This window comes from Thermomyces dupontii (genome assembly GCF_041956625.1).
Source record: "Thermomyces dupontii strain NRRL 2155 unplaced genomic scaffold VTN31scaffold_1, whole genome shotgun sequence".
NCBI lineage: Eukaryota > Fungi > Ascomycota > Eurotiomycetes > Eurotiales > Trichocomaceae > Thermomyces > Thermomyces dupontii.
In genome coordinates this window covers 3,458,016-3,477,184 of record NW_027192307.1, presented here as the reverse complement: position 1 = coordinate 3,477,184, position 19,169 = coordinate 3,458,016, and the positions used below count along the sequence as shown (strand labels likewise).

At 54.4% G+C, this 19,169-nt stretch overlaps 11 protein-coding genes across 11 annotated transcripts; 6 read left to right on the top strand and 5 right to left on the bottom strand.

Moving 5' to 3' along the window:
* Positions 1-153: 153 nt before the first annotated feature.
* VTN31DRAFT_1300 (uncharacterized protein) lies at positions 154-1,939 on the top strand (the record flags this gene model as incomplete). The annotated part of the gene is made up of 2 exons (XM_069401343.1): positions 154-285; positions 341-1,939. 2 exons carry the CDS (start codon positions 154-156, stop codon positions 1,937-1,939), a joined length of 1,731 nt encoding a protein of 576 aa, XP_069264156.1.
* A 119-nt stretch (positions 1,940-2,058) lies between these two features.
* On the top strand, positions 2,059-2,811 carry VTN31DRAFT_1299 (uncharacterized protein; the record flags this gene model as incomplete). The annotated part of the gene is made up of 3 exons (XM_069401340.1): positions 2,059-2,064; positions 2,123-2,275; positions 2,386-2,811. The coding sequence occupies 3 exons, from the start codon at positions 2,059-2,061 to the stop codon at positions 2,809-2,811; spliced, it is 585 nt and encodes a 194-aa protein (XP_069264155.1).
* Positions 2,812-3,097: 286 nt separating this feature from the next.
* Positions 3,098-4,948, bottom strand: VTN31DRAFT_1298 (uncharacterized protein; the record flags this gene model as incomplete). Its single annotated transcript, XM_069401339.1, has 3 exons — positions 3,098-4,557; positions 4,614-4,774; positions 4,824-4,948. 3 exons carry the CDS (start codon positions 4,946-4,948, stop codon positions 3,098-3,100), a joined length of 1,746 nt encoding a protein of 581 aa, XP_069264154.1.
* Positions 4,949-5,256: 308 nt separating this feature from the next.
* Positions 5,257-6,531, top strand: VTN31DRAFT_1297 (uncharacterized protein; the record flags this gene model as incomplete). Its single annotated transcript, XM_069401338.1, has 4 exons — positions 5,257-5,288; positions 5,338-5,426; positions 5,498-6,384; positions 6,448-6,531. The coding sequence occupies 4 exons, from the start codon at positions 5,257-5,259 to the stop codon at positions 6,529-6,531; spliced, it is 1,092 nt and encodes a 363-aa protein (XP_069264153.1).
* Positions 6,532-7,080: 549 nt separating this feature from the next.
* Positions 7,081-8,507, bottom strand: VTN31DRAFT_1296 (uncharacterized protein; the record flags this gene model as incomplete). The annotated part of the gene is made up of 3 exons (XM_069401337.1): positions 7,081-7,137; positions 7,192-7,515; positions 7,584-8,507. 3 exons carry the CDS (start codon positions 8,505-8,507, stop codon positions 7,081-7,083), a joined length of 1,305 nt encoding a protein of 434 aa, XP_069264152.1.
* Positions 8,508-9,202: 695 nt separating this feature from the next.
* Positions 9,203-9,912, bottom strand: VTN31DRAFT_1295 (uncharacterized protein; the record flags this gene model as incomplete). Its single annotated transcript, XM_069401336.1, has 3 exons — positions 9,203-9,224; positions 9,285-9,423; positions 9,489-9,912. The coding sequence occupies 3 exons, from the start codon at positions 9,910-9,912 to the stop codon at positions 9,203-9,205; spliced, it is 585 nt and encodes a 194-aa protein (XP_069264151.1).
* A 282-nt stretch (positions 9,913-10,194) lies between these two features.
* Positions 10,195-10,939, top strand: VTN31DRAFT_1294 (uncharacterized protein; the record flags this gene model as incomplete). Its single annotated transcript, XM_069401335.1, has 3 exons — positions 10,195-10,525; positions 10,586-10,788; positions 10,841-10,939. The coding sequence occupies 3 exons, from the start codon at positions 10,195-10,197 to the stop codon at positions 10,937-10,939; spliced, it is 633 nt and encodes a 210-aa protein (XP_069264150.1).
* A 77-nt stretch (positions 10,940-11,016) lies between these two features.
* VTN31DRAFT_1293 (uncharacterized protein) lies at positions 11,017-12,930 on the bottom strand (the record flags this gene model as incomplete). The annotated part of the gene is made up of 1 exon (XM_069401334.1): positions 11,017-12,930. The coding sequence occupies one exon, from the start codon at positions 12,928-12,930 to the stop codon at positions 11,017-11,019; it is 1,914 nt and encodes a 637-aa protein (XP_069264149.1).
* Positions 12,931-14,820: 1,890 nt separating this feature from the next.
* VTN31DRAFT_1292 (uncharacterized protein) lies at positions 14,821-16,200 on the top strand (the record flags this gene model as incomplete). The annotated part of the gene is made up of 1 exon (XM_069401333.1): positions 14,821-16,200. The coding sequence occupies one exon, from the start codon at positions 14,821-14,823 to the stop codon at positions 16,198-16,200; it is 1,380 nt and encodes a 459-aa protein (XP_069264148.1).
* A 579-nt stretch (positions 16,201-16,779) lies between these two features.
* VTN31DRAFT_1291 (40S ribosomal protein uS2) lies at positions 16,780-17,738 on the bottom strand (the record flags this gene model as incomplete). The annotated part of the gene is made up of 2 exons (XM_069401332.1): positions 16,780-17,503; positions 17,569-17,738. 2 exons carry the CDS (start codon positions 17,736-17,738, stop codon positions 16,780-16,782), a joined length of 894 nt encoding a protein of 297 aa, XP_069264147.1.
* Positions 17,739-18,079: 341 nt separating this feature from the next.
* On the top strand, positions 18,080-19,042 carry VTN31DRAFT_1290 (mitochondrial 37S ribosomal protein uS15m; the record flags this gene model as incomplete). Its single annotated transcript, XM_069401331.1, has 2 exons — positions 18,080-18,125; positions 18,183-19,042. 2 exons carry the CDS (start codon positions 18,080-18,082, stop codon positions 19,040-19,042), a joined length of 906 nt encoding a protein of 301 aa, XP_069264146.1.
* Between the last annotated feature and the right edge of the window lie 127 nt (positions 19,043-19,169).

Below are 19,169 nucleotides of genomic sequence, written 5' to 3'. Positions count from 1 at the left end.
GCCACATGGGACAAGATTGAACATTCAACCTCCGTTCTCTTCGACGTCTCCATGTGTGGACGGCGGAATTTGACAATTGAATCAATGGGGTGAAAGGTAAATATCGAAAATCAGCTTGATCTTATGGGGCTAACGATTGGAAGTAGAACCGACATGTCCCAGTTACGCGTGCCCTGGCCGCGACCGCATCGCCATTCGCGGCACCTTCGTGGTTCTCGAACGGTGCTGGCGTTCGCAGGTCTGGCTCTGTTTATGTTATTGGGGATATTTTACTATTCATCAAGTGTAAGGAAAGGTGTGGACGAAACTCTGTGCCGTGCTGACCGAACGGTTATTGCAGTCTCCGAGATCCCGTTTGCTCGATGACCCGTCGTTCCCTGCACCGATTGATACTTCGGACGATGTGGACGTAAATAAACCAGTCGACTCGCCTGCACTCCATGTCCTCATTCCTATTCACAGCCGCCGCATAACCAAATGCCAGACAGTCACATCTGCGATGTTATCCAAGTATCCTCCGGTGACGTTTATCAAATCTCGTTCGAGTGAAACCGAATCTCATTCGAGTGAAGAAGACGACAGCAGAAGCCCGGATCGTGAGTGGATTGAAGGGGTTCTGTCGTTTCTGAGCAACTCCACTCGAGTTCATGACGATGACCTTGTCCTGGTCAATTCTGGGGGAAGCTTGTTTTTCCAACTGGCACGGAACATCCTGGTCGACCGATTCTACGAGACACTTCGGGAGCATAACAAGCGGCTTCGTTGGCTGTATGGCACCAAAGGGAAATCTGGTCAGAAATTCACGCAGCGCGTCCTTTTCGCGGCCACCAAAGATTGTGCTTTGAACATCACCCACGATCCCCTGTGTTTCGGCGTACCTCCGTCGACATTAGAGCCTGACAAGTACGGGTTCAAAACGGACCTCGTCCCGGAACTGCGGCGGCCGCGGTGGCTGGAGGCGGACGTCGTAATGGGGAAAGTGGCTGATGTTCGCAGGCTTTACGAGGGAGTGCTAAAGGGCTTGGTTCTCTACGATACACTCGGGATTGAGGCCAATGCCTCGGCAATGCTGACGGAAATGTATGGGAATCAAGAGATTGCGAGAGAGCTGGAGAGAAGGCGCACAAGCAACCGGTTCATCGAGTGGCTCCGCGGCGTGATTGGCATTTCCCTTGCGACGAACATCACGGATGTCGATACGCCCGCGGATGTCGCACGATCATTCCGGGACGGGAGTGACGGTCCCCGCGTATTTCCTCACGAGTATGGCATTGGGTTAGACTACACATGGCGTCTATTCTTTACTACAAAGCTGTCGGCGTCGGACTTGGTGCAGCTCCGATATCGCGACGTTGAGAAAGCAGCGTCGGTTCAGATGTGGCACGGAGTCGCGCGACCTGTGCGGCTGACCCTGCCGACGGACATTGAGCGCAAATCGCCGAACCCATTCAAATCATCGAACTCGACTTACGAGAGCATCTCTCTATTCTGGGGACCGCCCCTCGAATCGTTGGATGCCCTCCCGCCCGCGTCGAACTTTAGCTGGAATGACCTGCCACTGATCACAAACGTGGTGACGGGCAATGTTCCGCCCGTTCTGCACATCCCGCCTGACCAGAAGGAAGTTTCGCTGTGGAGGGGCCTCTGGTTCCAGGGCTGGGCCCGCGCGCTGGTCCGCGCGGCGGAGCGGGAGAACGCCGTCGTCGCGCAGATGCACGATGGCCACCCGCTTGAGTTTGCAGATCTCTGCGGCAAGCACGCGGAGGCGCTGTTTCAGGATGGCCGGGGGGTCTGGGGCAAGGAGGAGGAGAGCGAGGTTGCCATGACCCAGCCCGTGTATGATCAGTTTGGGACGTTGATTGCGGGCAACGGGCCGGAGGTGCTACCGGGAAGTGAAAAGAAGGAGGACGAGGATAGGTGGTATCGGATGTATGATTAGACTGTACTGTACTCTAGAGCAGGCCTCAATAATACGGACATAATAAATCCATACTATCTTTTTGGGTAGAACAAATTTTTCTCCTCACACTCCGCTCACCTAACTAACTCATCGTCACCATGAAGGTATCATAATCATCAATCAAGAGCGGATTAAAAAAGACAAAATATTAACCTCAGACAGATCGTCGACCCCCAATCCGCCACTCTCACCAACGCCGAAGTCCTCGCCTTCTTTACCGCAAACCCACCCCGCCGCCCGCCAAACCCCCCTCCGAACGCGCGCAACTGGGCACCAAAACCCGATCTACGAGATCATAATACTGTGGTTAAAGAAGTATCCCCCTTTCCCCCTTTTAAAAAACAAACAAAAAACTACTAATATCAATTCACCAATAATAAAACAAAAAAAATCAAACAAATTGGGTACTGATTGGGGAACTCAAGATACACAACTACGTCGAGCGCATCTCCCCGCACCTGCTCAATTACCCACCCTCCACAACTTCACCGACGACAGCTTCCAAGAGGGATTCTTTTCAGCAGCAGCAGCAGCAGCAGTTACAACCGCAACCGCAACTACCGTATTCATTGCCATCGGAAGCAACACCCCTGGATAATGCGATACGGAGATTGATAGCGGAGTTGAAGCCGTTTGGGTTGACGAAGGCGGAGGTGTTGATGTTGATTAATTTGGGGGTTGGGGTGAAGAAGAAGAAGAAGAAGGAGGGGGAGGAGGAGGAGGGAGAGGAGGATGATTATGAGGCGAGAGCGGTGTTTGAATCTGTTGTGGAGGATCGGGAGGAGAGGTTGTCGGATGAGGATGTGGGGAGGGTGTTGAGGATTATGGCGGACGTTTTGGGGGGCGAATAGAGTGGTCCTACTATTATGGTTATGGAACAAAAAGATTGCATTGGGTTGGCGTTTTGGGTTGCTCTGGATTTATGCTTGGGATGGTGGTGGTGGTGTGTGTGGTTGGAACTGTATGTACTAGATGTCTAGATTCATGCTCAACACTGACATGATAGTAGTAAAAAAAAGACATACACCAGAACACAAAGCACCATACGCCTGAAACACAAGACCAAAAAGAAAACGACACACACAAACCCCCAAGAACATGAGTATCATACAAGAGGCCGGGACGTTCCGTGGTCAATCAGTCCTTGCTCTTCTTCTTCTTTTTCTTCTTATCCTCGCCTTCCTCGTCCTCTCGTTTTCGCTTCTTGCCGTCCTCCTCTTTCTCTTTCTTTGCTGCCTTCTTTTCCTCCTTGCGCATCTTCTTCAGCTCCTTCTTGCTGATCGCCGTCGGGTTGCCGTCCGCGTCGAACCGGATCTCGCCGCGCTCCAGCTTCCGTTGGTATCGCTTGACGCTGAGCCCGGCCTTCTCGGCCATGATCTCGATTTCGCTCTTCTTCTTCGCAGACTGGTCTGCCTCGGATTCGGACTCGGACGCCGACTCGGCGTGCCCGTTCGCGTGTGGCGCGTCCGCCATCTCCTCATCCGAGTCCGACTCCTCTGCAGATTTGGACTTTTGCTCCTTCTTGCTGCTGCTCTTGTCGGCCAGCGCGTCCGCATCGGCGTTGTATTGGCGCGTTTCTTTGACCTCGAACTTCTTGGGCTGCGTCGATACCCCGTTCGGCGCAATGGCCACACCGCGCGGCTTCAGCGGCTTGCCCTCCATCGCCGCCAGCTTGCGCTCCAGGTGGTACCGCGCTTCCGTGCCCAGCGCCGCCTTGTCTTCCTCCGTGGCATCGTCGTCCCACTCGGCGAGCGCGTCCACGCGCAGACCCAGCGCGGCTTTGGCGGCCAACACACGCGCCATTTTGCCCTTGTTCTTGCCAGTCGCTTGCCCGATTAGCGAGGCGTGGTAAATGAGACCGTACTTGGGCGTGTCGTGCTTGGTCTTCAACGCCCGGAACAGCGCCTTTTCCGCGCCGAGAATCTGCAGCGTACTCGCAGGGCTCTTGGACAGGTTCATCAAGCTGCCCGCATGCGCAATCAGTCGCGCCCCGACGAGCTCGCCCACAAGCGCTGTCAGGTTCGGCGCGATCGCATGCATCCGTGCAGAGAGGTACGAAGCCAATTGTTGTCGGTACTCGGCAAAGCTGACAACCTGCTCCGCCAGCGCCTGAATGTTCTCCAGGTCCTCCTGGCTGATATCTGTGCCCATGGAGCGGTCGGCGGCGTTCTTGACGGCCGTCTCAATCTCTTCCGGGAGCACCTCGGAGAGGTCTGCGTTCTCAAAGTTCGACCGCATACCCATTTTCAGAATCACCCGCGCGTAGGCAATGTTGTCGTTGACAATCTTGGCCATTTCGGGGAAATGCCAGCCATACCATTCCTTGACACGCATCGCGTAGATGTTAAGTTCCTTGTCCAAGTCGTCCAGCAGCGCAATCGCCTGCACGATCATGGTGTCGATCTTGTCCGGCGAGAATTTGAGCTTGTGCCGGGCCAGCGAGTGCGACAGACCGAGAGACATGGATTTCAGGTCCTCGGGAACAAGTCCGGGAATCAGCGCGGGAAGATGTTCTCGGATCGCGCGGTAGATGTCAGTTGTAGAAGAATCGGCAATTAGTTGGAAATTCAAATCGGGAAGCTTCGCGATGGAGCTTCCTGCACGTTGTTAGCAAGATCCCAAGACAGAAATTCTAGACGACCAGCATACATACCCAGTTTTGGATCGGCCACGGCCAATGAAACCTTCTTCTCATCCTTGATCGATTCCAGCAAATTGGCCAGACGCGGGGTCACTTTCCCTTCTATGATCGATGCGACTTCCTCCAGCGCCGTCGTGGCGTTATCAAATTTTTGGAACGTCTTGAGCTTCAACCTGATCTCGTCAGCCCCGGACTCAATAAGAAAAGCAAAGGCTTTCGTACAGATTCGAGACGCCCTCTGCCGTCGCCGCCTCGGTCACCAGATCATCGCGCTTCAGCAGCTTCTTGTCCTTGGCCTTGAGCAGGGCATAGCCCGCGCTCGTCTCCGCGAGGATGAAGAGCGTCATCGTGGGAATCGAGCCAGAATTGACGCACAGCCGACTCGATTGCTTACGGACAATCGCAAGCCCACGAACAACGAAAGGGGGGGTTGTTGTTGGCGTGGGAGATCACAGACAGGTTTGATCGTTTTTCGAAAAATGTAGATTTTTTTTCTTCACGATTTGATTCGCGGCGGTGGACAGCGAGACTGACTGTGATTGGCTGGAGATTCCAGATTACATAATCAAGAGCTTATCCCGCTCTGAGCTCCACCGGCTACAAGCCGCGCCGGCGCAAGACGCTCCAGTTACTACCAAGAGTCGGTCATTCTGCCATGGAGGGCTTGCTGTTTAATGTGAACGGGGGGTAAGTGCGGGAGGTTTTACAGTTTCAATGGCAAATGCTGACTGTGCAGATACCTCGAAGGTATTGTCCGTGGGTATCGGAACAGCCTGCTCACCAGCCAGCATTATGGCAACCTAACGCAATGCGAGACCATCGATGGTGAGACAGTTCGCTTTTCCGAACGGCCTTGTTTGGCTGATTCTGACATGATACGTCCCGCGGGGGATTAGATGTGAAGCTACAGTTGGCACCGGCCTATGGAGACTTTTTGGCATCGCTGCCGCCGAACCCATCAACATCGGCGCTGGCGGCGCGCATGACGGACAAGATGGTCGCCGAGTTCCGGTACCTGCAAGCCCAGGCCACGGGGTCGATTGCCAAGTTCATGGAGTACCTGACGTACGGGTACATGATCGACAACGTGGCGCTGCTGATCACGGGCACGCTGCACGAGCGAGACACGCGGGAGCTGCTGGAACGCTGCCACCCGCTGGGCTGGTTCGAGACGATGCCCGTGCTGAGCGTCGCGACCAACATCGAGGAGCTATACAACTCGGTGCTGGTTGAGACGCCGCTGGCGCCGTACTTCAAGGGCAGCCTGACGCACCAGGACCTCGACGAACTCAACATCGAGATCGTCCGCAACATGCTGTACAAGAATTACCTCGAGGATTTTTACAACTTTGTGCGCACCCACCCGGACTTCAAGGGCACGCCAACCCAGGACGTCATGTCCGAGATCCTCGAGTTCGAGGCCGACCGCCGCGCAATCAACATCACGCTCAACTCCTTCGGCACGGAGCTCTCCAAGGCCGAGCGCAAGAAGCTCTACCCGGAGTTTGGCAAGCTGTACCCGGAGGGCACGCTGATGCTCTCCCGCGCCGACGACGTCGAGTCCGTCGCCCTCGCCGTCAGCGGCGTGGCCGAGTACAAGGCCTTCTTCGACGCCGTCGGCCTCAGTCAGGGCGGTCTTGGCGGCATGGCCGGCGGCGGGACCGCCGATGGGAAGAGCCTTGAGGACCTCTTTTATCAGAGGGAGATGGAGCTCTCCAAGATTGTCTTTACGCGGCAATTCACCCCGGCGGTGGTTTATGCGTGGGTTAAGCTGCGGGAACAGGTACCCTCTTTCCCTTCCTCCCTCCCCGTTTTTCGAAGACGTTGGTGCTAACCCGTAGGTTAGGAGATTCGAAACATCACCTGGATTGCCGAGTGTATCGCCCAACATCAGAAGGAGAGGATAGGGAATTATATTTCTGTGTTTTGATTGGTCTTGAATGTTCCATATCTTCCTATTCTTCGGCGTTAGATTTACTCAGAGTATCTCGATTTGATGATTCTGCGAAAGCGTACGGAGTACGAGTACAGTATATCCAACATGGAAACCATTGAACTTGCAAAGTATATCCAGGAGATATCCATCCTTTTTCTTCTTTTCCTATATGAATGATCCTGGATGAGTCTCCGTTTTTGCTGTCCGTCTCTGCATCGTAAAATACACGCGGGCGATAGAATCATTACATATCTCAAGAGAAAGCAAAGAAATGGAACCTCATACATACAGTACATAACGGATCGAGCCATTAGATAATTTTTTCTTTTTTTGTTTTTCCTTTTGCGTCAGAGCAGAAAAGGACTTGCGAACCTGCCGATCATGGTACAGTATGACTCAAAAGGACCAGCACTTGGTCACTGCTGTTGGGTGGTGAGTACCGACACAAAGGGAAAACAAAGCAAAATGGCATTGACTCATAGCACTTGATTACTCGCTCTCTATATATAACCCGGACATGAAAAATTGTTTTTTTTTTTTTTTTTAGTCGTGTTGGAACAAAACACTGATACTCTCACCGTGATGGACGCGGCGGATTGCCTAATTTCAGCGTGTCAGTGAAGGAATCCGAAGACAGGGAGGATGAGGACGTACCTCAGCGAATACATGGCCAACTTCCAAGACCTCCAGCTTCGGGCACCGCCGGAGATGCTCCTCCTGCGCGACGGTGTTGGTCACGACGACCTTGTCCAGCGCGCTGGCGTTGATCCGGTCAATCGCGTCGCCGCTGAGGATGCCGTGCGTGACAAGCGCGTAGACCCGCGCCGCACCCTCCTTCTTCAGTAACTTGGCCGCACGCGTGATCGTGTTGGAGGTGTCGGCCAGGTCGTCAATCAAGATGGTAGTGCGGTCCCGGACGTCACCCACCAGCATCATGGTGGCATTCTGTCGGTCCGTGATCTTTGTCGGGCGTCGTTCCTGGTGTTCCCATCATCAGAGAGAGAGAGAAATCAACCCTCCCCTTGAGGGAGGAGCGAGCCGCTTACCTTGTGGATCAGGGCAAAGTCAATGCCCATCGAGTCGGCAATCGCCGTTGCGCGCTTGGCGCCGCCGGCATCCGGACTAACAATAATGGCGTTCTTGTAGTCCGGAATGTTGAGCTGGATATATCGCTTCAACAGAGGCCGGCCGTACAGGTTGTCGACAGGGATGTCGAAGAATCCCTGATATTGGGGATCATGCAGATCCATTGTGATGATGTGATCCGCTCCGGCGCACGTCAGCAAATCGGCCACCAGCGTGCCCGCCTGCGCCACCCATTGTCGGTACCCCGGGCGCGGTTCAAAATTCGGAATCTTGGGGAATGCCGAGGTCACATTCACGTCCCCGTCACTGGTGCCGTTCGGCAAACTGGCATCCGAACGGACTGAGTCTAGTGTATCGCTCCGATGGCCGTTTGCGATAGGTCGGCTCGGCACCGACGTTCCGTTGACCGCGCCGGCGTCCGAATCGTCGTGCTGCGCCTTTGCCAGAGCCTTTTGCAGGTTGTCGGAGTTGACGACGCCATCGGACCGCCCGGATTTTGGTGTCGGCGGCGTGCTGTCGAAGGTGTACGAATTATGGTAGGTCGACGCTTTGGCCAGCGGAGCGCCCGCTTTGTTATACGGGATATCACTCTGCCGCGAATAGGGGAAGAGCGGCAGTACCGCCGTGACTCTCTTGGCCGACGCAATCTTACAAGCGTGGATGGTGATCAGCAGCTCGATCAGGTGGTCATTGACCTTGCCGCCGCCAGACTGAATGATATACACGTCTTTTTCTCGCACCGATTCCTTGATTTCGACCCGGGTCTCACCCACCGAAAATTTTGTGAGCAAGACGTTTGCTGGAGGGATGCCGAGATGATTGCAGATCGTTTGGGTCAGCTGCGGGTGGGACGTCCCACCGATCACGACGATGTTCCGGACCATGATGACTGCAGTCTATATTGCCCCGACTGAGGAAAGCAGAGAGGAAATCGGGAACAAGTTGGAGAGGGAGGAGGCGGAGGAGGCGTTTCGGAATCGGATCCTGCTCGAAGGCGGAAATCGGAGGCCACGTCGAAACGACAGTGATGCGATCCAGGCAGGTCACCAACCTTGAGCCACTGCACCAGCGCAAGACGCTAAACCCAGGGCCTCATCTCGGTGAAAAGAGGACTCGCAGGGAGCAGAGAAAAGGCACACGACACATGCAGGATGTGACGACTTTGGGTCGTGCAGGACGTTGGGAAAAGAAAAAAAACTCGCAGAAGAGAATGAGTGGAGGGTTTCCAAATCGGGAAAAGCGTAGGATCCCCGCAAAAAAAAAAAAAAATAACCCTCCCCGTCGTGACGACATATCGAATTCAAGGCAAGAAACAAGACAAATGCAAGGTTTGAGTCTCCGCTCTAAACAAACTCTCTGCAAGCACATTAGTTGTAGCATCACCGTCACGCCCAGAATATAGTAGTACTCCAGCCAGTAATCCCGTTACATCGTGACATTCAATGCTCCGAGTTTATTTTGACATCCACGACGACAGAAGACAAAGCCATTCTGAAACGCCAGACTCCTTAGATAGTAAAACAAGCCGTCTTCGAAGCCAGTCGAAGAAACAGGCTGGCAACATCAGAGCTTCCAATCTTTAGTCGCCTGTATCGACTTCCCTGCAGCCAAGCAGTTAGCACCCCTCCCATCTCCGCTCGATAGCGGGGAAAGCAGCTCACAGGTCAAGCTGGACGCCGTTGCTGATCCCGTAGTCTTCCAACGTCAGCTGGTCTTTAAACGGTCGCTCGCCCTGGCGCTTGAGGAGAATCTCATGCGGTTCGCGCCCAATGCGCGCCGCGACTTGAGCTTTGAAGAGACCTGCTCATACCTTCGTGAGTCCTGGAGCTCAATCAACGATCGACAATGCAGACGGGAAGACGCACGGATGGGATCCGACGGCAGGCACGGAATGGCCGCCTTGGTACCTAATCGGTCATTGACGTGCACCACGATCATCGGCTCCGACTGATTCTTGGGCTGCTTCTTCTCCTTGGGCTTGGCAGGGCGCTCGTCCTTGCGGTCTTCCCTGCGCGTCGCTGCGTCCTGACTCCGGCGGTCGCGGTCGTATCGATCCCCATCGCGATCCCGTCGTGGCGAGCGAGCGCGATCTCGGTCCCGGTCACGATAGCCCCGTTCCAGCCGGCGTTCGGGTTCGTTCCGGCGGTCTTCATCATCGTCCCGACGCTTCTCCTTCCATCGAAAGCCACCGTGGCGCTTGCGTGGTCGATCGCGGTGACGGTAATCGGGCGACCGGCTGCGTCGGCGGTCCTCGGGCCGCGGAGAGCGCGACCGTGAACGGCTGGCCATAGCCTGGCAAGCGGGAGGTGCAAGAAATCAGTAGTAAACTGGAGAGGTATTGCGCAGGGAGAAGGTGGATGCCTGCGGCGCGGAGATAAGGCATCGCTGCTCGAAGCCCGACGAGGGCAGAAAAGTAGTCACGTGATATGCAGGAGAGCTTATCACCTGCAGCTCTGACTGGTCTTTTGGAAGGAGAGAACGAAGGAATTCTAGGATTTAGAATGAAGCTATCTGTCTGACCGGCTCTTCTCCTGGCACTTGAGCTGCCTTCTCTCAGGCCATCGCCCTCCAATGCCGGCCCATCTCTACGTCCGTCGACCCTCACCAACAACCGTATGCTTCACGGTGTCGAATGCGCCCTCACGTCAAACATGGTCGGCCAAGCTTGCCTTTGCCGTCGAAATCTTACTGCGAGCCGTGTTCTTTGTTCTAGTTTTAATGACAGATGCGGCAAAACTCCGTCACTTTGTGTCTCCAGACTTTGACATTCTCCAGGGCCGGATTGACTGGACAGCAGGTGTCGGGGGAATGGCAGCTCGCCTGGCAGATCGATACCATTGGTCTGTTATAGCCGGTGCAAGCGCGTTGTTGATTTATGCCGTCTGGCGACGGCGGTATACAGGTAAACATCCGGCCTGTTCTTACCGAGCTTCAGGTACTGACTTGAGGGTGCTCTCCACAGAGGAGTCGCTGCTCGTAATCCGTGGGCTAGGGGTGCAAACGTCGACGTCATCTTCCATGTACTGGTCCGGTGCGACAACGAGGTTTATTCCGACTACTCGGATTCAGGACATTGTTATCCACGAAGCGTTCAAAGGGTTCGAAGTGCGCTTTTACTTGGCCATCATTGTTGAAGGAGAGCCAGAAGTAGTCGTCGTCTTCCCGGTATATCCACCCCTGGGACACTGCGACGTGCAACGATGCTCACAATTCCTAGAATCTGCTGCCGAGACGCAGAATTCTCGAGGAAGTCTGGCGAGGCGCCCGCCATTGCCTCTACCAGCCACAACCCAAACCAAGCTCGAGCTCCGGATAGCAGAATCATTGCTGAGTCTATAAACACTCTATTTATACTACTGGACCATGGCATTGTACAAATTGGAGGTTCCGCTACTAATTGTCGCCTCCGCCTTGGACGCCCTTTTCTGCTTTTCGCTTCTGGCTAGCCAGATACTTGGCATTTTGCACCTCAACTGGCTCCAACTTGGGCTTCTGCAGGACCGGTACGTACGATCCGGCCGGCTTCGCCTCGTTTCCACCCAGGAACAGGCGCTGCGACCGCAGCTGTTTCTTGGGAATCGACTCGGGCGTCAGGTTCGGAGCAGCTTGACTCACCACTAAATCAAGGAGACTCCCAGCCAGGATCTCGTCCATCTTGCGTTGCCGCCAGACTGACCACAGGCCGTCCACAAGGCCATTCAGAGTGTATTTCCCCTCGGGCCGGTTGGAACCTCGCTTCGTCAATCTCGGATCCCCGCAGTAGACCCAGTCCAAAGCATCTTCATTGCTGCCGCTCTTCTCGTCTGGGAAGATGCAATCCCACAGTACCAGCGGTGTATCGGATGCCATCTCATACGTGGGCTTGCAAGGGTTCTTTTCCACGTCGAGCAAATCCTTGACCAAGGTAGGCGGCTCCAGACCCTGCCCGATCAGGAATAGAATCGCCACCATATGACGGACCTGATGCCAGAGGAAAGCTGAGCCATGAAGGGTAAAGGCATACACCAGGGGAGTCGCGGGCGTATTCTCTTCCTGGCCCGTGGTCCCCGCAGGCTGCAGGCTGCGGACTTCCTGCCGAGGTTGAAACTCGGGGTTGCCCACATAACTCAGAGGGTTTGTCTTTGGATCCACCAGGTCGATGGAGGCGTTGGTGATGACGCGCTCAAAGTTGTTGATCTGCTTGCTGGTGTCCAGCTTGCAGAAGTTCCTAAAGTCGTGGCGCCCCACAAAGTAACTCGCAGCTTCGCGCATGGCCTCAATGTCCAACCACCCTTCCCGCATCCTCTTGCTAGGATCGCGCGGGAGCCGGTCCGAGCCGGTCATGAAGCCGCAGTCGTTCGGCACGGGCGAGAATGCCGGCTGTGTGAAGAAATACTTGTACCGCCGCTCGCGGCACGAGAAGCGGGCGTCGAACCCGGGAGGGGGATTGGGGCACCAGGCTAGAACCCGGATGTCTTCAGGCAAGAGGTTGTTGAGCATCTGTATGTAGGGCAGCTCATCTGCGATATCATCCCAATCATCGTCAGGATTGGATTTCGACTCTTCTTGATTCTTTTGCTCCGTAGCTGCACTGGCGGGCGTGGTCTCCGTGTCCTCCGTATCCGACAGCCTTCGCTTCTTCCCCGCCGCACTCTCGACCAGTTTCTGCTGGTCCAGCTTGGATTTTGGCTTGTCCTTGGGCCGTGCACTCCGGACACGAATCCCAATGACCTGGCCAAATGCACTCACACCGCGATCGGTGCGCCCACATTTGGAATAATCACAACCCTCCCAATCAATCGTATACGGACGGAGCCCGTCATTTTCGTTGGTCAACGTCGACTTGGGGAAAATCAACCGCGCCCTCCGTAGCGCCTTCCACAGCTCCTCCTCAATCGTTGGCAGCGGCGTCGGGTTCCCGTTCGCATGCTCGTACCCGTTGTATCGTTGGCCAAGGTATGCGAACTTGAGGGCGATGAACCGTGTGTTGTACTTGGAGGGATCCATCTCGCGCGGTGCTTTTTTCTTCCCCCGCGTGGGTGCGGGGGTGCGTGTGAAGTCATCGGCGGGAGGGTTTTTCTGTTCCTGTGATTGCTGTTGTTGCTGCTTTGGTTCGTGTAGTTGTTGCGGCGCTGCCTGTGCTGGTGCCGGCGCCGGTACTGGTGGTGGTTGGGCCGATGCGGCTTGTGCCGACGACGATGCTGTATTAAGTTGCCGCTCTAATTCCGCGATGCGCTGAATGAGACTTTCCTTGCTCCATGTCGAGTAATCGTGCAGTGTCGAGGAGGGCTGAATGGGAGCTGCGTCCTCCATCCGTTGCTCGGACATGCTGGTGGATGCGTTCCGATAAACCTGTAGGCCTGAACGAAACGGAGGAGAAAACAAGAGCGTTTCTCTTTGAAGTTGGGTCCGGCTTGAGCTTGAGCACCTCCAAAAGGTCCGCCACATTCCCTCCTTTGCTCCCTGCCTCGCGTCGATGATTGTCAGTGAGCAGAAGGATCTACGAAATCTTTTCGCCGTACAGCGTTTTTCATTACATTACGTTACTACTCTAGGTACCGGCAATGGTGCCTCGATCTGACAGGAAAATCAAAACTTTGCTGAGATTGTTGCTTCATGATATTTCCATATGTACAGGTTGAAGTCGACTGTAATGCAGCAGTGATATATCTGCCCAGCTATGCCTAACCGATGAACCTGTCTCGCCCAACTTCCCTCATGGCTTTCTCTAAATACATCCTCAATACACCTGATGATTCACCGTTATCACGTGACTTACAAGGACGACAAACCAAGGGACGGATTCCTTGATTCCTTCGATACTGATTCCAGCCAGTCCAATGACTCCAGTATTTGCCGAGGAGCAAGAGGCCGAATTTGTCGTAAAGTTCCAGGTGCCGAGGATGATCCTGTCCGAAGAGCCCAGGGAGTAGCGGGTGAACGCTCCCACCTTGCTGCGATGCGCAAAAAAAAACATGTCTACCACCGCAGTCGAGGTTGAGAACAGTTCAGCACTCTCTCGACACTCCGCATAAGATCATCCTCAGCAGCTGGAACTTTGTCGAGCAATCCAGCTCCTTTTTGCCGTGCCCCGTTGCCGCGAGAGATAGGCAGAGCACGAGTTGAGATGCTAGGAATGGAGTAAGTGTGTATCGGTTCGGACCGCGGAAGCCCACGATGCTGGTGTGAGCTTCTGTGTCCAACGGTTCTGGAGAACGATGTCGGAAATATTTTTTAACTTGGGGATTGGGAAAAGAAGAAAGTTCAAATTGCCCTCCAGGTTGGAACGGGAGGAAAGAAGAGTACGTGAATCGTTGGACTGCCTAATTCAGTAAGAAAGGGCCACTTTGGACGATGATGCGTGCCCTAATCCATACGGTAGCCCTCGGTAAGCCCTACTTATCAACCTCGAGGTACTTTATTGTGCATGTGAGGACAGTCACCAAAAGTACTACTATCTTCTGCAGACCAAGGTTCTACACATTTAAATATGTCTGAGACTCCTGGCTGGAATCAGCACTGTCACCTTTGTTATCGGACTTCTTTCTTTGACATCTCAAGCAGAGGTGTTTATCAAAGGGACCTGGAAAATGAATCGAACTCAAAGACTGCCATTGACCACCACAATGTCTCACCAATGGCATTCATGGTGTTTCACTCACGATTTGATTGTCGAATTTGGTGGCGCAGCAATTCCACGCGGCTCATTGGAGTCTTGTGCGCGCGAACGGATCTCGACTGCTATGGTCGACTCCAAAACGAGTATTGATTTTCGGCTGAGAATGATAGTATTTAGTACTTTCTAGAGGTACTATGTACTTCTTGTAGGGTCGGTGTGATGGTTTACTACGGTGCACCTGCTTAGGCAGAAAGAGTATTGCTTGGTATGGTCCATTGATCGGTGAGCTTGAGAGGCTCGAAAATACCTACAAAGGCCTTGACAACCTTCGACAAAGATCCTCAGCTGTGTCCCGCTTTGTTGCGGACTGGAGAGACAGGTTTCTGCAGTTTTATCGATTCTAACCGTGAATTTCACACGAAACCTTTCATGGCTGTCGAAGAATGGCGACAAAAACTCATTGACAAGATTCTTGCCATGAGGTATAAATCCAATAAAACCCCTCGTGTGCCATGGAGATCACCATCATCGTCCTCTCAGAACATCTTTCCAGCAAATGAGTTACGACCACCTTTCCAACAAACGAGTGTACAACAACAATGGCGTTCCAACGTCTCGGTCCTCACGTATGCAAGGAGTACTTCCCACTGTACTACACATTCGGGATAGAGATCGAGGCGCTGGTGCGCATCCGACTCGAGGATTACGGAGTCCAATGCGTGGAGGACGGCACGCGGATCGAGCTGCGGAACAGAATGCGAAAGGTCGTCGCAGAAGCCGGTCACCCTGTTCGTTGGGATGATTTTGAGCAGATGCAGCCAGGTAAGAGCTCGTCACCAGATGATCTGCTAGGATGGGTGATCACTTCAGATTACTCGTGTAAAGAGGGTCTACGCAGCAAGGTGTATGGGTTCGTCCCCATCGAGCTCAACTCGCCGGTTAGGAAGTTCACCCGACTGCCCAACTATGACCCGTTCCGAGAGATCTCTGAGGTTCTGAGCCTTCTGAAGTACAAGTTCGATCTCTACGTCAACGAGACTTGCAGCTTCCAGGTGCACGTGGGAGCGGTGACTGACCCATCCCGCCAGGACTATCGATTCAGCCGGGGATTCCCGCTGGCCACGGTGCGCAACCTGATGCAGCTGGGATCGTTGTTCGAGCAGGAGCTCAGCGCGCTGCACCCGAAGAGCAGATTCAGCAACCGTTTCGCGCTGACTCCGCACGCAGTCATCCATACGACTCGACAAGCAGTCAAGCTGATGGCCACACTGCCCAACTTTGAGCAGCTGCACTGGCTGTGGATGGGCCTGCACTTGAAGGACTATGACGCGAACGCTCAGGAGAAATACCGCACGGAGCTTGGTCTGGACGGAGGCTGGCGCAATGCAATCTACTTTGGCAATCTGATCAACGAGAAGGGCCGCAGCGGCTTCTACAACCCGCCCAATCCGTTCATCCTCAGCCGATCGCGTCGTACAATCGAGTTCCGGCAGCATGCGGGTACCCTCGACTTCTTCGAGATGTACCATTGGATCCGCACCTGTGTGCGGCTCATTCAATTCTGCCATGAGTGCGGGCCCAACGGCCTGCCCCTCTGGTTGCTCCATGCCGCTGAGGTTCGCGAGGCCGGCAAGCCGTACGACAGCGTCGTCGACCCAACCGGGTTCCTGCGTATGATCGGCGCCCACGAGCAGGCCGCCTTTTACGACGAGCGAGGCACGTACGACCATGATTTTCATGATCTCAAGATATTCCGCTATTGCCCGACATCCTTGCGTTGCGCGCGTAAGAACTATCCGGAGCATCTCGTGCCTTTGTCGCTGCCAGATACCGCGGATGACATCACTCGGTTGTGGGAGCGTTATCCGGGTATGCAGCCCCCTCAGGGTGTCGAACAGGAGGAGCGGGACGACAACGGGAATTTCCCAGACCTTCTCTACAATGGGAAGGAGTATGAAATAGTAAGTGTCGATTCCTGAGTGCTGTTAATCTGCACTTGTCTTTTTTCCCAAGCCTGTCCGATAGAACGAATTGATTTATCAATTGGTTCATTTGAAAGATTTCTTCTCGCCACATTTAGTAGAGGATTAATTAATTTACCAGAGGATTGATCTCATCAATTCATCTCCATTCTTTGTAGTCCGATCTAAGCACAAAGAAGCTACCACACGATAATACAGGCACACAAAACACCGAGTGCTTGAAACAAGACGAAGAAAACGAGCGACAAAAACCTGCATCCTTTCCCCGAGGTAACGGTTAAGTCCACCTCATTCCCGGTCTGACAGTACAGGGCATTCCCCCAGCACAGCAAAGCAGAAACTGTACTGGGTATCTTTCCCTCATAAGTACCAAGTCAGACATGAATCATCCAAATGTTATGATCTTCCAGCCCTCGCCGCGTGGCATGATTATCGTGCTTTGAAACTATACAGACTTTGGACTCGCAATGGGATGTGGAATGATGAGATGCTTTTTGTTGAAGAACTTTTTTTTTTGATTGTCATTTTTGAGAATGTGCCATGGAATCCATGATTCAGTCCTCCACAACAATCGGTTTACCACTTGGTCTCGGGGTTGGCACCAGCATCGGCAGCCCAGCTCTCGCCAGCCTGGGCACTGCTCGCGGCCCAGTCGCCGCCGTCGGCCTCCCAGCTGGTGGTAGCAGCACCAGCAGCAAACGCAGAGCCAGGAATGCCCGCGCCAGCACCCGACGGATCCCAGGTGTCGGTGACAAAGCCAGACTCGATGGCGGCGGCGCCAACCTCCTCGGCGCCAGGGACCTTGGTCTCATCCAGCTGCTCCTTAGCCTCCTCGGCCTCAGGGTCGCGGTAGAAGTACAGATCGACCATGACGTCCCACTCGGTGTCACGGGTCGGAAGCGTGCCACGCAGACGGAGGACCTCACGAGCAAGCATCCACCAGATCAGACCGACAGAGTAGCGACCCTTGTTGTTTGTGGGGATGGCGACGTCGACGAACTCAGTGGGCGAGTCAGTGTCGCACAGGGCAATGACCGGGATGTTGACGTAGCTGGCCTCCTTGATGGCCTGGGCGTCAGTGCGCGGGTCCGTCACGACAATGAGGCGCGGCTCCTTGAACGAGCGGGTGATGTAGTTGGTGAAGTTGCCGGGGGTGAAACGGCCGGCAATGGCGGTGGCACCGGTGTGCGCAGCGAACTTGAGCACAGCGCGCTGACCGTAGGGACGGGCCGAGATCACGGCAACGTCAGCCGGGTTGTCCACCGCCGCAATGATACGGGCAGCCAGAACGAGCTTCTCCCTGTAGATAGTTAACGAAAGAAAATTCGATTTGAGTGCGCGCGCGCGGAGCAAGCCATTGCGTACCAAGTCTTGCCAATGTTGATGACGTTGATGCCATCCGGGCGAGTCTTCCAAACGTAGGGCTCCATGTGCACCTGGAGGTTCTTGGATCCCAGGTGACATTGAGCTGCAAGCATCATCTCAATGTCCTGGGAGGTGGGGTTGAAAATCGGGGGCAGCTGAGACGGAGCCATGGTGAACGGCTTTGTGAGCGGAGGGACCTGAGAGAAGGGCTGAGGGAGGAATTTGGGAGTCGTCTGGCACTCTTGTCGAGGACGAGGACGAGAGAGGAGCGTTTGCGATGTGGGAGAACTATGAAGGTGATCTTTTTCTTGATGGGGCCAATCAACGCGCGGAACTTCCGCAAATTTCGCTTGTCAGGGTTGTGGGTTAGGTTTTAGGGCAAAATCGCGCCAAGACTTCCAGGTCACGTTTTGCGCTAGTCCGAACAGAGACTAGTGCATTTGGTGCCTTTGATCAAGACTTTTCGAGATGTCCGCTCGAGAAAGATGAAGGCTGCGACAGCGCTCCCATCATGCCGCCACGGATCTCATTGCTTCAATCGTTTAAGCCATTTACGGGTTTGTCGAATTCTTCATTCTCTTGCATCGTACTTATCAACTGATTGGTGTTTTCAGGCTCCCGCCCTGTCCAAAGCCCGTTGGCCGCATTCTCGCGCCAACCATGCAAAGTCACCATCCGAGCTGGCTCCGCCGAGGCGAGAGAACGACGAAAACATGATCCTTATCTGATGGCATTGGCGCGTCAACGTAAGGCGGCCAACATCACCCGTCAAAAGCAACTCCGAGAAGAACGGCAGCAAGCGCTGGGTGACCCCGTCAAGAGCGCACCCACGCCCTTCATCCAGAGCTTGCAGTCGCTCCGGTCGCCCACTGAACCCCCCAAAGAGACCAATGGAGCTTTGAACTACTTCCTCAACGAGAACGAGCTCAAGGAGGCCCTGGAGTACTCCAAGGAGCTCAGCAGTCCTGTCCCTGACCCCAATCGCAATCTTGCCGACCCACATGCGGAAGAGGAAGCGGCAAAGCGACACGAGGAGGAACACCGCAATGCGCAGGAGGCCATCAATCGGATCGTCAGCCTCTCTAACGGAAACACCAAGGATCGCATGCGAGTCAATATCCAGCGGTGCATTGAGACGTTTGGCCGCCACAATACGGACAAATTCCTCCCACCGAAACCCTCCCCTGCGGAGCCGGGCTCGCACCCAGAGAAAACGCCCCGCAGCGGACCGGACACGGGCTCCCCCGAAGTGCAGATCGCCATCTTGACCACCAAGATCTTGAATCTCCAGCGGCATCTAGAGAACACCAAGAAGGACCGCCACAACAAGCGAAATCTGCGCTTGCTGGTGCACAAGCGGCAGAAGTTGCTGCGTTATCTCCGGCGCAAGGAACGGGGGGGACCGCGCTTCCAGTATGTGATGGAGACTCTGGGGCTGTCCGATGCTGCATGGAAGGGCGAAATTAGTCTGTGATTGGTGTTTTTGGGACTTGTCTTGTTCATGGCGTCGCTCTCATGTAGATGTGTATCTCCGTTGCATGAATACTTGTATACTAGTCGCATAAATCTGGATACCATTCCCTTGCTGTCAATTTCAAGGT